Consider the following 11,153-nt stretch of genomic DNA (forward strand, 5'->3'; position numbering starts at 1 on the left):
ATGCTGGTCACCAGCCTGGTCTGGTTCTACAGACGTCAATCATCCAATCCACCAAACAACACCAAACAAGAGTCAATAGCAGAATAAGCTGTTTGGCAGAGAAGATTTGGTTAATTTTTCATGGGCGCAACCCACATACTCAGTTCTGCTGCTCATCCCACAAATGCATGTTCCTTACAAATGTGGCACCATTTAAAAGGGAAATAATCAGACTTAAGGTATAAGATTTATTGCCAAGAAGCAGTTACAACAAAACAATAATCTATCAAACATGAATTTCCTTGCTTTTTGTGCTATGTTTATGTACATGTCAGTGCAGTTAGACATGTGTCAGAGCATCAGCTTCATCGTCATCGTTTTCAGTGGTGAAGGTGATTAATGCAGCGAAGAGGCCTGTGATGTTTTTATATCTTCAGAGCAGCCTCCCTCATGGCGTGGTACTCATCCTTATTCTGCTTAAACATCTTCAGCTCCATCTCAGTCTGCATGCGCATGGACTGAGAGTATAAAAAAGAGAGTATTGTGCTTACAGTGGTAAGTTAGACCATATTCCATTTTTTCTTTTCAGCAAACATCGAAGTAAACTCGTATTTTACGTACCTCCAGGTCTTTGGTGATGGCATGGTTGGGTCCATGGGTGACCATGAGGATGCGGTAGGCCTGGCAGATCAAGCCATGACCTGCTTCTATCTGCCCTGCATGCCAGTGGGTGACACCTGCCCGCATTATGGCCATGCCCAGCTGGGCGTTGTTGGGGTGGTACAACTTCCTGTTCAGAGAGAGGTGAAAGTTACAGAGGGAAGTGGCGTAGAAAGCATCACTATTGGCCAGGTAATGACAAAGTGTTCCTTTTTATTTGATGATTTGATTGATTGTGTGAAGTTGTGAATGAATTACGAGCGTCCATGTTTTTCTATCTCCATCAGATAAATGGTAGATGGTTTTGTGATAATACCAGGGTTGTCACAGTAACGGAAAAGAAATTTCCGCTAATGACTGCATTTTGGAAAAAGTCTGGTTTGTTAACATAAACTCCCCTTGACGACTACTGATCAGGGTCTGGAATGGTTGGTCCATTTCACAGTGTTCACTCTGTCAACACTCACATGTATCCCTCCACCATCCTGCGAGCGTGTTCTGCAGCCTCAGAGAAGTGATGCAGGTATGAAAGCACCTCACCGGCAATGCTGAGCACACGAAGCTTATACAGGTGAGTGTCAGCCAAGACGTTCTCCTGCTTCTCCAGACACTCACGACATAACTTCACCACCTGTGAAATGATTGATAAAATGTGGGGGGAAGACTCAATGGACACAAGAAGGTGAAGCATAGACAGTGAAAGATAATAAGAGAGAAGGAAGGGAAAAAAGCAGAGAGCAGTGTTCTGTACCTCTGGATATTCCTTCTCAACCCGGGACCTTTCAATCTTCTCCAGACACTCTTTGCTGAAGGCTGTCACCTCTTTTACCTTGTCAGCAGATGGCTGTGAGGGAGACACAATGACAGAACAGCTAACAGGGATATGCTGTATTATTATAATGAATCAGAGAAATAGAAGAGATTATTTATTTAGTGTGGCTGTTATAAACCCATCTTAAATCAGTAGAATCTTCCCCCTGTCCCCTCACTCACTTTGCTCTCTGCGGTAGCCATCATCAGGTCATCCTTAATGTGCTGGCTACAGTGTTCGCAGGTGCACTCAAAGTGGAAACGCTCCTTCAGTTTCTTCTGGCGGTCAGCAGACACGTTGAGGAAGTCCACGTAGCTGACAGTCAGCTCCGCGCCTTCCGGGATTATCCCCATAGCTCGGAGCTCGATCCTGAGAAAGAGGAGGACAGGATCAGGTCGGGTTTTTGGGACCTGATAATACATGTTTTATGCTACCCCTCTTCACTATCTGGATGCAGCAAATCCCAATACTGTGTCTGTGCATGTCAGCGTGTACCATTAAAGTCAGTTCAAACCAAGTACGTGATCCCTGTGATGATTTTGACAAAAAAGGTTTAGACGCTCTATAATTTGAAAAGAAGATCCTGTCACATAAAGCCATAGACAGTAAACTAAGTGGAGGTTTCTTCTGGGTCTAGAAAGTGAAGCCAATACAGAAGTGCCTTTAACCTACATTCTTTCTACAGGGGAGCAGGGGGCGACTCTACTACTGTTGCAAGAAGAAGTCAGATTGTATTGAAGTCTACCAAATACACCAAGTAGACCGCCTTATGCTCCAACACGGTGTTTGTTAAACCAATCCGTGACTAGCACAGAAGCCCAGTCACAAAGCACTGCTCAGGTTCAGATCAAGCGGGCCATTCCTCCCAATCCCCCACTTCCAGGTCTCTCCATCGTTTCCAAATGTGAGTCCCCCAGAAGAACCATCCCCAGATGGAACCCCTTCCAGTGACATCACGGTGGTTACGTCCACTTCTATTACACAGTCTACTGCTGTGCATAAAACCTTGTCAGATCCCACTGTATTAGGTAAATAGTCTCTGTCACCATATCTAAAATTAGCCTGTTTTTCTAAGTTGCTGAAACATTTTTCAGCTGCTGGGATTTCATCAATTTAACATAAACTACAGTGTGTGTGTTCATGGTAATGAAGGAACATGTCACCCAGTGTAACAGTGTGGCTCACTGATGTGTGTGTTTTTAACAATGGAGCTCTGTCACACAGAGGAAGAAGATATACACACATATATATGTATATATATATACATATATATGTATATATATATGTATATGTGTATCATGTCAGTCTTCAGTTCCAATGATTCTGTGATGAATGAATGGAAAACAAACTACTTTGTCACAAAAACATTCATGAAGTTTGGTTCAATAATTAATTTATTATATTTATATTTATTATTTTTGTTCCATGTGACCACAGATTTTTCCTCCAGAAGGTTTTTTCTTTGTCCATGTGATCAGCAGCAAACTTCAGTGGAGCTTTAAGGTGCTGCGTCTGGATCAAGGGTTTCTTTCTCACACGGCAGCCTCTCAGCTCATGTAGATGTAAAACACACTTGACTGTGGACACCTGTCTTCCAGCAGCTTCTAATTCATTGCAGACTTGCTTTTTGGTGGTTTTTGGTTGACTCTTGACCATCCTGACAGTTTTCTCTCAGCAGCAGGTGATAGTTTGTGTTTTCTTCCTGATCGTGGTAGTGACACAACTGTGACATGCACTTTATACTTACAAACAGTTGTTTGTACAGTTGATCATGCAACCTCTAACTGCCTTGAAATGGCTCCAAGGGATTTTCCTGACTTGTTCAAATCAATAATGAGCTCTTTCAGATCAATGCTGAGTTCAATGGGCCCAGAAAAGTCAGCAGCTGTTAGCATTCAGAATCACTCAGAAGAAGTTAAGAGGCCACGCTACAAAGAACATTTGATTCACACATCTTTCTATAATCATCAAAACTGATCGTTCAAGTTACTGTATGTATATTATTGATCCAGCAGATTTGGTCACATTTTCAGAAGACCTATAATAAATTCATTATTGAACCAAACTTCATGAATGTTTTCGTATCAAAGTAGTTTGTGTTCCACTTGTTCATCACAGAAAACTGAGAGCTGTAGAAATTACTGGAACTGAAGACTGCCATGATAAACATGTTCTTTATGAGTGGATGGAAATGACCATGACTGTACATAATATCAGCAGACATATCTTGTACTGCCATGTTTTTACATACTAAGTATGATAACCAAATATTCACTTACTTATGTCGATTATTAAATTGTGAAAATAAGCTTTTTCGACTTTCCTGCAGAGTTAGATGAGAGCGTTGATAAACCTCTGTTTGATAAGTATGGAGCTGGAGTCAGCAGCTGGCTAACTTTGCTTGGCAAAAAGACTTCAAACAGGAGAAACAACCACATCCACCAACCAGCACCTCTCATTGACACATTATAACTTGTTTGTTTAATTTGTACAAAAACTTATGTGATGGATTATTGACTCAAGTGTCCAGTTGCAACCCCAATTGACAGTGACATCATATGACAGAGGCTGAGGGGTGAACACCTGTGATACATACCTCCTCTGAGAGTGGAGAGCGGAACTCAAAGCTGACTGGCTGTAAAAGAAAGGAACAATCATTGTCAATTCATTTAAACATTAATATATGTGTCACATTAGCCTTCTGTCCCAAAGTTCCCTCCACACATGAATTAAGACATACTTAAAAATTCTATATAAGTGTGTCTGACCCGGTTTTGGAGTAAAAAAATGAAATTACAGTGTTAATTCTTAAAATGGCACCTGTACCTTGTGCCTCATTAAAAACTCAATAATGTGTTTTTTACTTCACATGTGTAACTGCCGGACACAAGATGTCTCCTCCTTCACTGTGAAGTCCATTCTCAGTGTTTGTGACCTGGAGGCTTCCAGTCTTCACATAACTGTTTGCTGAATACTGGACCAGGACTGACTTCCAAACTATTTGTGATGTCAAAAATCATGTTTGTAGCTCCACCTCTCAAAATCAGATTTTAATGAGTTCAGAGAAAATTCACACTTGAGCAACGAATGTGAGAATAGCCTTTTAGTGTCAAACTCTGCACACACATCATTCTACACAGAGAACCTCAAACATTCAACTGGAGAAACAAGATTAAATACATATCTTTGACTGGAGAGAGACTTAAAGCATTAAGTTCCACAAAATCAGTCAAAATTTAGTTTTATGATTGTACTACATGTTATGTTTTCACAATCTATATTCCTAAATACAGTAATGTTCAGTAACTGACACAACACCTTGAGCCAGGCAGCGTTATTCCAGCACAGCAGCAGTGGTGGTTTCTGGGTCTTTGGGCATTTAATAAAACTGCCAGTTCAAAGAATGTCAGATGTCAGTGTAAAAATAAACAGAGATCATCAGCTATTTCCAACTGCAGTTTACATTGATAAACATGGATCTTTATACATCTACGCCATTTCTGCAACATGAATTCAGTTTCTCCAGGCACAGCCAGCTGTACTGAAGCAGGATAATGGAGAAACATCCTCCTGAGCTGTTGTCAGCCTCGTGTCCAGCTGGACATCAATGCAAGGTTTTTTTGAAGAAATTAAACCGCGACCTCTGTCTCATTTTGACAAACTAGCGTTTTCTCGCATTAGTTGCAGGCATTGCATTGTTTACTACACTGCTAACGTCAGTCTCTCATGATGCTCGCTGGGGATGCAGGTCAATGCCTATTTGCGCATGTATCAACTTATATAAAACTGATTGGTTGGCCGGCTGTGTATGATGGTGAATTTAGTTTTTTGACGAAAATAATTTTGAATTTATTTAAAATGAACATATATTATGATTGGAGCCCAAGTTTAGAACAAAACCATTTGGTAAGGCTATGGGTGGGTGTGTCAGCTGCCTCTGTGGGTGGCACAGACACACCCTGGCACACACACAACTACGCCATTGCTTCGGATACCTACTTGCCATGGTTGAGGATGACAGTGCAGTTGGGCCAACAGTTATGGTTGACCAGACACAGGTTGGGGAATAGACCCACACCAACGGCCTGCAGGCCTCTCTGGTCACTCAGGGTGAATCCATTACACTTGATCTGCACAGACAGACAGACAGACAGACGGACAAACAGAGGGGTGAGGGAGAGAAGGAGTGAGTATGGGATATATAAAGCACCATGGTTTATTTCTGAGGATGTCTTTCATCTTGTAGTTTGAGGACTTAATGTGCAGTTTACAGATATAATGATAATGCATAATGAGACATTCCTTCTTACAATGCCAAAGATGCGTGAGATGTATTCAACAGGGTGTTGCTTTCTTCCATGCGACCAGTAGCCCTGGAACTTGTGCACGTCGCTCTTGAGCTTCTTGAGGTCTTCTTCAGGCAGGTCGGCCACGTGGTCCTCCAGCTGGTCCACTGACACCAGCTGACTGTCGTACGCGATGCCCGTGTCCTTGTGTATACGCCACAGCACTCGAGCAGCCAGACTGGGCAGGAGAGAGAGAGATCACTGTCAAATTAAAACCAGATACAACATTAGTCACCTCTAAACCCTACACTTACCACACAGACACAGTCATGTGTTGTCAATCAAAATCTGTGCACATCCTCTGATAATAGATCTTGTTGGATGATTTATTAATTCAATTAAGACTCCTACAGTGTCTTATTCCCATCAAGCTTCCAAGACAATAAACCTGATATGATGACGAACAGAAGTACAGTAGTAGGATTAATGCCTAATAAATACCTTCAAAATGATCATATCAAATCATCACAGACCAACATTTTTATCCAGAACCTCACATTAATATGTTCACCACAGAGCAACTGGTTGTGAGGTCTGGATACAGTTTCATACCACTTTCCTTTGATTTATCTCTTGCAGCTTCCTCTCAGGTCAATGCAGGGTGTTCCTTACCGAACATTCTCGCTGGGTGCCGTGCCGAGCTTCTTGATGGCTCCACACTCCTGCTTGTGTTCGTCCCAGCATGCAGTCTGGCAGGTGCGGTCACAGTAGTGAGCAAACTTACACTGGGCACAGCGGTGCAGATTGGCCTGGTGCCGGAAACAGCTGTGGCACACCTGAGTGGCCAAACTGAGAGGGAAGCACACACAAAACAGGGGAACATCACTGCTGCACCGCAAACATGTTTTATTGATATCTTAAAAACTGCAGGCCGAGATTTTAAAGACAGGCAACTAAAGTGAATGAAGAGGCAAAAGACCTACAGTCAGTTCAGCCTTCTCTGAACAGAACACTCACCTCTGCTGTGCAGCCAACCTTTTGGATTTCACAGTTTGACAGAAAAACATCAGTGTGCTTGTGATTAGTAATCAAAACAATATTTGCCACAGCTTGATGCTACTTTGGCTGGTTTGGTTTAGCAGGAAGGCTTTCTAATGCAATGCAGTACAATTAAACAACACAAACTACTGCCTCAAAAACAGGGAGAGAGGGATTGTTTCAGAGCTGCTGTGTCAGGCTGTATGAGACTGTACAGGTGTGTATCCCTCCTACACTCTGTACAAGTTTCTGTTAAAACACATACTTTGGTTAAGAATGGTCTTCTTTGGCTTCTTTTGTTAAATAGGTCAACAAAAACTTTGTGTCAGAGGCACAATCGTGTGTGTGTGTGTGTGTGTGTGTGTGTGTCAGAAAAGACAGGTGAGCGTCTCTCAGTGCATTTTGTACCTAAAGACTTCCTTTTTTAAAAAAAATGTCTAGGTCATTCCTTAAATTCCACAGAAATGTTGCTCTCCTCTCTGAGCTCTTTTGTAACATATTTGACTGTTGTTACAGTTGGATGCAGTTACTTGGCTCTGAGTCATCCTTAACCTTACTCTGAGACAACACGACGATATCGATTTATGATCAACGAAGAGCTAGTACTTCATGAAATGGCTCGACTGAAATTTTCTGGCGTACAGATGATCAAGATCAGAGATGTTTGTTAAATATTAGATTGTTTAAGTTCGTCTCAAAAGCCTCAACAAAACCCTAAACTGTGAGTGAACTGTTTGTTTCGTCAGTGATGTTTGCATCTCATCCAAAATAATGAAGGTCTGAAGGTTTCATTGTTGAAGTTGTTTAAGTTGTTTCTCTTTTAGATATGTTTTGTTGTTACCTCCACCAAGGAGATCATGTTTTTACCTGCGTCTGTCTGTTGGTTGGTTGGTTGGTTTGTCAACAGGATTACACGAAAACAGATGAGGTCTCAGCCCAGAATAAATGGGTCTGGATAAAAAGACTGTGAGATATAAGGCCGTGCTTTTGACATTTTCGTTAATTTCTCAGGGAGTAATTCATTTCATTTCTTGATGAAAAACATCAGGTGTATTTAGGAGGCTGGTATCTGTGAGTGAGTACAAAAGGGGACTGTTGGGCCTTGGCAGAGGTATGCACTCTACTGAGTGCCATTCTAGTTTGAAAATGTGGAAGTTGCACTTCCTTCGATGACACAATAATAAACTTTTTCACTCATTCATTCAATCATGTCATGAAATATTGTTAAAGATAAAGAATGCAGAAATAAAACCCATACACATGCGTATATGTTGTATATATTGTACATTTTATCACAGCTCTGAAAGTTTTGTTAAACAGTGAAGAAAAGTAAATCCATATTTGTAAACATGATTTCATTTTTCTCTCCTTGTTTCTCAGCTGTTTGGATGCTCAGTGCAGTGTGTGTGTGAACACACAGCTGACAGCAGCATGTGTCTGTGTGTGTAAACGGTTTCTTCAGCAGAGACCATCTGCCTGTCCAACAGGACACTGAGCAGACTTGTTAATGCTTTTGATGCTTGTTGGAACGCAGTGAAGCTCTGTGCAGCTTTTCTCTCTCTTTCTCTCGCTCTCTGTCTCTCTCTCTCTCTCTCTCTGTCTCACACACACACACACACACACACACACACACACACACACACACACAGCTCTGTTCTGGCTGTAGTTTTGGACAGCTCCCGTCTTACATTAGGCAGATCGTCTCAGTGCATGCCTGCTATGTTGGAAAGCCTCAGTGAGCCAACATCCTGCAGCGACTAGCTCTTATAAGGCTCAAACACTGTGCTACCAGATCTGAATCTGGCATTCAAGCACATAGACAAACCAAGCTGCACTCACCTTTAATATCCACACAACTATTCACAGAAATACAGAATACTGTATTTCTGTGAATAGTTAAAAATTGCAGAAAACACAGCAACATTGCACTGCATGGTTACTGGGTCCAGCTTTGGAAAACAGATAGCCTGCTGAAGACATTTAAACCTGTAGGGCTCATTCCATTCATGTAAAAACAACACAGATCCCAGCTGACATTGGGCGACGGCGGGGTACACCGGTGGGGTACACCCTGGATAAGTCACCAGTTCATCACAGGGCTGACATGTAAAGACAAACAACAACATTCACGCTCACATTCACACCTACGGACAATTTAGAGAAACCGATTAACCTAACTTTTTTGCATTTCTTTGGATTGCGGGAGGAAGCTGGAGTACCTGAAGAGAACCCACGCAGACACGGGGAGAACGTGCAGACTCTGCACAGGAAGGCCCTGCCCCAGCCAGGTCTCGAACCCAGGCAACAGTGCTAACCACTGCACCACTGTGCCGCCTCAGTAAAACCACTAAAGGTAATATTACAGCGAGTGAAGTATGAGATTCTTCTTTCGGGTAAAACGTTATATATTGTTATTAATCTGATTACTGTGAACATCTTCAACAGCTATTTAAATGAATGCATGTTGCCAAGTTTCTTTAGGGTCTCTTGAATGTTCAGGACAAATTGCAATCCAGTCCAATGAAAGCTAAGTGATTGGTGAGGTTTAGAATACACATACAAAGAATCACAAAAATGATGAAATTTTGCTCAGAGGGCCAAACTTAAAAAAATCATAGCTATAAAAGTATAGCTATAAGATTTTGCAAGGTGCCATGACTTTAATACACGTTTTAACATGAATTTTTCTGAGAAATCCATGACGTGAACTGGAAAAAGGTCTGGATTCTGGGTGAGTTGGCATGGAATGACCCATAGGACAGAAGTCTAGGTGAGAGGTTACACATGAGAAAAATACAATGAGCCGCTGCTAGTCCTCACTCAGACCACTGTTGGTTTATAAACCACTGAATGGTTTAGGGGTAAAAACACATTTCTTATCTGCTGCCACATAATGAACTGTCCAGACCTCTCAGCTCTGCCAACTGTCCCCATATCCAGAGCAAACTGCCACTAAACTGGCTTTTTCGCGTTGTTGAAAGGTGATACAGGAATTACATTTTAGCAGTTGTGACAACATAATACTTGTAGCATGAAGATCATAAACAATGTCTAAAAATAAAGTGTATGACCAATGTCTTAAAGCACGCACAGACTCAACAGACATGATTTTACTGCATGTAGAGAGACACAAACATTATTTCTCTGTTCACACCACCGCTGAGATTTCCACCCCTCTGGTTCAGACCCCATGTGAGCTCACTGGACTCTCTAACACTGATTAATACAATAGATTAATTTGAAAGGTGTCATAATCCTTTTGGCAGAGCTGTCTTTACTCCTGCAAACTGAATCCAAAGGTACGTCATGCTCAAGTTCACATAACACTCTGACAGCTTTCTCATTGCTGCTGTCATGAGAAATTGGGCACCTAGAAATGAGGTCACAGAGAGAAGGTTGAGGAAGCCTGACCTACTGTCCACAACACACCTGCAGTGTGTCAGCCAACTCTGCAAAGACATGCTGAGTGACAAAAGATCAGTCCTCTCATCCATGCAGCTAAAAAATACAACCAGGAGGCCCATACCTGTCGAAGACCACAGCAGCGAAACTGGGCTCAGCGAAGACCACTTCCCCGGTGTTGAGCTCTCTGGTGGCCCTCAGGCCACGACCTTTCTTCCCTGCATCAAACAGCTCGGCACTCTCCATGTTCCCCACAGTCATTGTGCTGGCCAAACAAAACACAGGAGACAGAGACGAAGGAGAGAGTGGCTGAGGGTGGGACGGGCCGAGGGATAAGGGACTAAACAAGTGGCAGGGAGTGGACACCTCTCATCAAATTCTCACTCAGGAGCACTCAACCCCTCTCTCCTTAGCCCGACCCCTGCTGCAGCCAAAAATAAATTCGCCCCCTCTAGGGGTTGTACCACCTCCCCAGTGTGGGAAGGGGCAGGGGGGAGATAAGAGGGGCTGGGGAGAGCAGGGGAGGCAGTGAAGGTAGAGGTAGTCTATGGGTGCCGTGGTGGGTGCAGTCCCCTTCTTTGGGTTGGTTCCTCCTGTGGTATTTTGGTCCGGGGCAGCTGTGGCCGTCTGTCAGAGGCACATGACAGGAAACGGAGCTGCTCAGATTTAGTGGCAGCCTTTCTGCTGGATGTTTTTTTATATATACATTATCAAACTGCTCATAGCCTGTCACTGTCCCCCAGCCAGTAGGCCTTAAAAGCAATCTTTAATTTATTATTTTGCTGACAGAAATGGCCAGGCCCCTGAAAAGGTCCGGTGAAGGGGCCCTCCCCAGATCTGTTTCACTCATATTATTGTTGCACATGCACACAGTCTTTACTATTATCCACATCATCATCTTTCACACAGGTTGCGGTGGCTCCTTTACTGACGCTAGCTGCGTCTTGGCTAGTAACGTTCAGCCTGGCTGGAGGGAA

The 11,153-nt window shown here is 42.8% G+C and overlaps 1 protein-coding gene across 2 annotated transcripts; it reads right to left on the bottom strand.

The window, feature by feature from the left end:
• Positions 1 to 337: 337 nt before the first annotated feature.
• Positions 338 to 10,437, bottom strand: smyd1a (SET and MYND domain containing 1a). Of its 2 annotated transcripts, XM_073478077.1 has the most exons (10): positions 10,301 to 10,437; positions 6,409 to 6,585; positions 5,761 to 5,974; positions 5,450 to 5,580; positions 4,047 to 4,085; positions 1,633 to 1,819; positions 1,391 to 1,483; positions 1,107 to 1,270; positions 601 to 769; positions 338 to 497 (listed from the first exon to the last, which is right to left on the bottom strand). In XM_073478077.1, the coding sequence occupies exons 1-10, from the start codon at positions 10,435 to 10,437 to the stop codon at positions 405 to 407; spliced, it is 1,404 nt and encodes a 467-aa protein (XP_073334178.1). In that variant the 3' UTR covers positions 338 to 404. The 2 variants fall into 2 exon arrangements, with proteins under 2 accessions (XP_073334178.1, XP_073334179.1); XM_073478078.1 differs by lacking the exon at positions 4,047 to 4,085.
• Between the last annotated feature and the right edge of the window lie 716 nt (positions 10,438 to 11,153).

Source organism: Pagrus major, chromosome 12 (assembly GCF_040436345.1).
Source record: "Pagrus major chromosome 12, Pma_NU_1.0".
Classification (NCBI taxonomy): Eukaryota; Metazoa; Chordata; class Actinopteri; order Spariformes; family Sparidae; genus Pagrus; species Pagrus major.

Coding starts and splice junctions, on each gene's coding strand:
- smyd1a (XM_073478077.1), bottom strand. CDS start 10,437: ATGACTGTGGGGAACATGGAGAGTGCCGAGCTGTTTGATGCAGGGAAG. Junction 4,086..5,449: donor GTCATCCTCAACCATGGCAA/GTAGGTATCCGA, acceptor TTTCTTTTACAG/CCAGTCAGCTTTGAGTTCCG. Junction 1,271..1,390: donor TTGAGAAGGAATATCCAGAG/GTACAGAACACT, acceptor ATCATTTCACAG/GTGGTGAAGTTATGTCGTGA.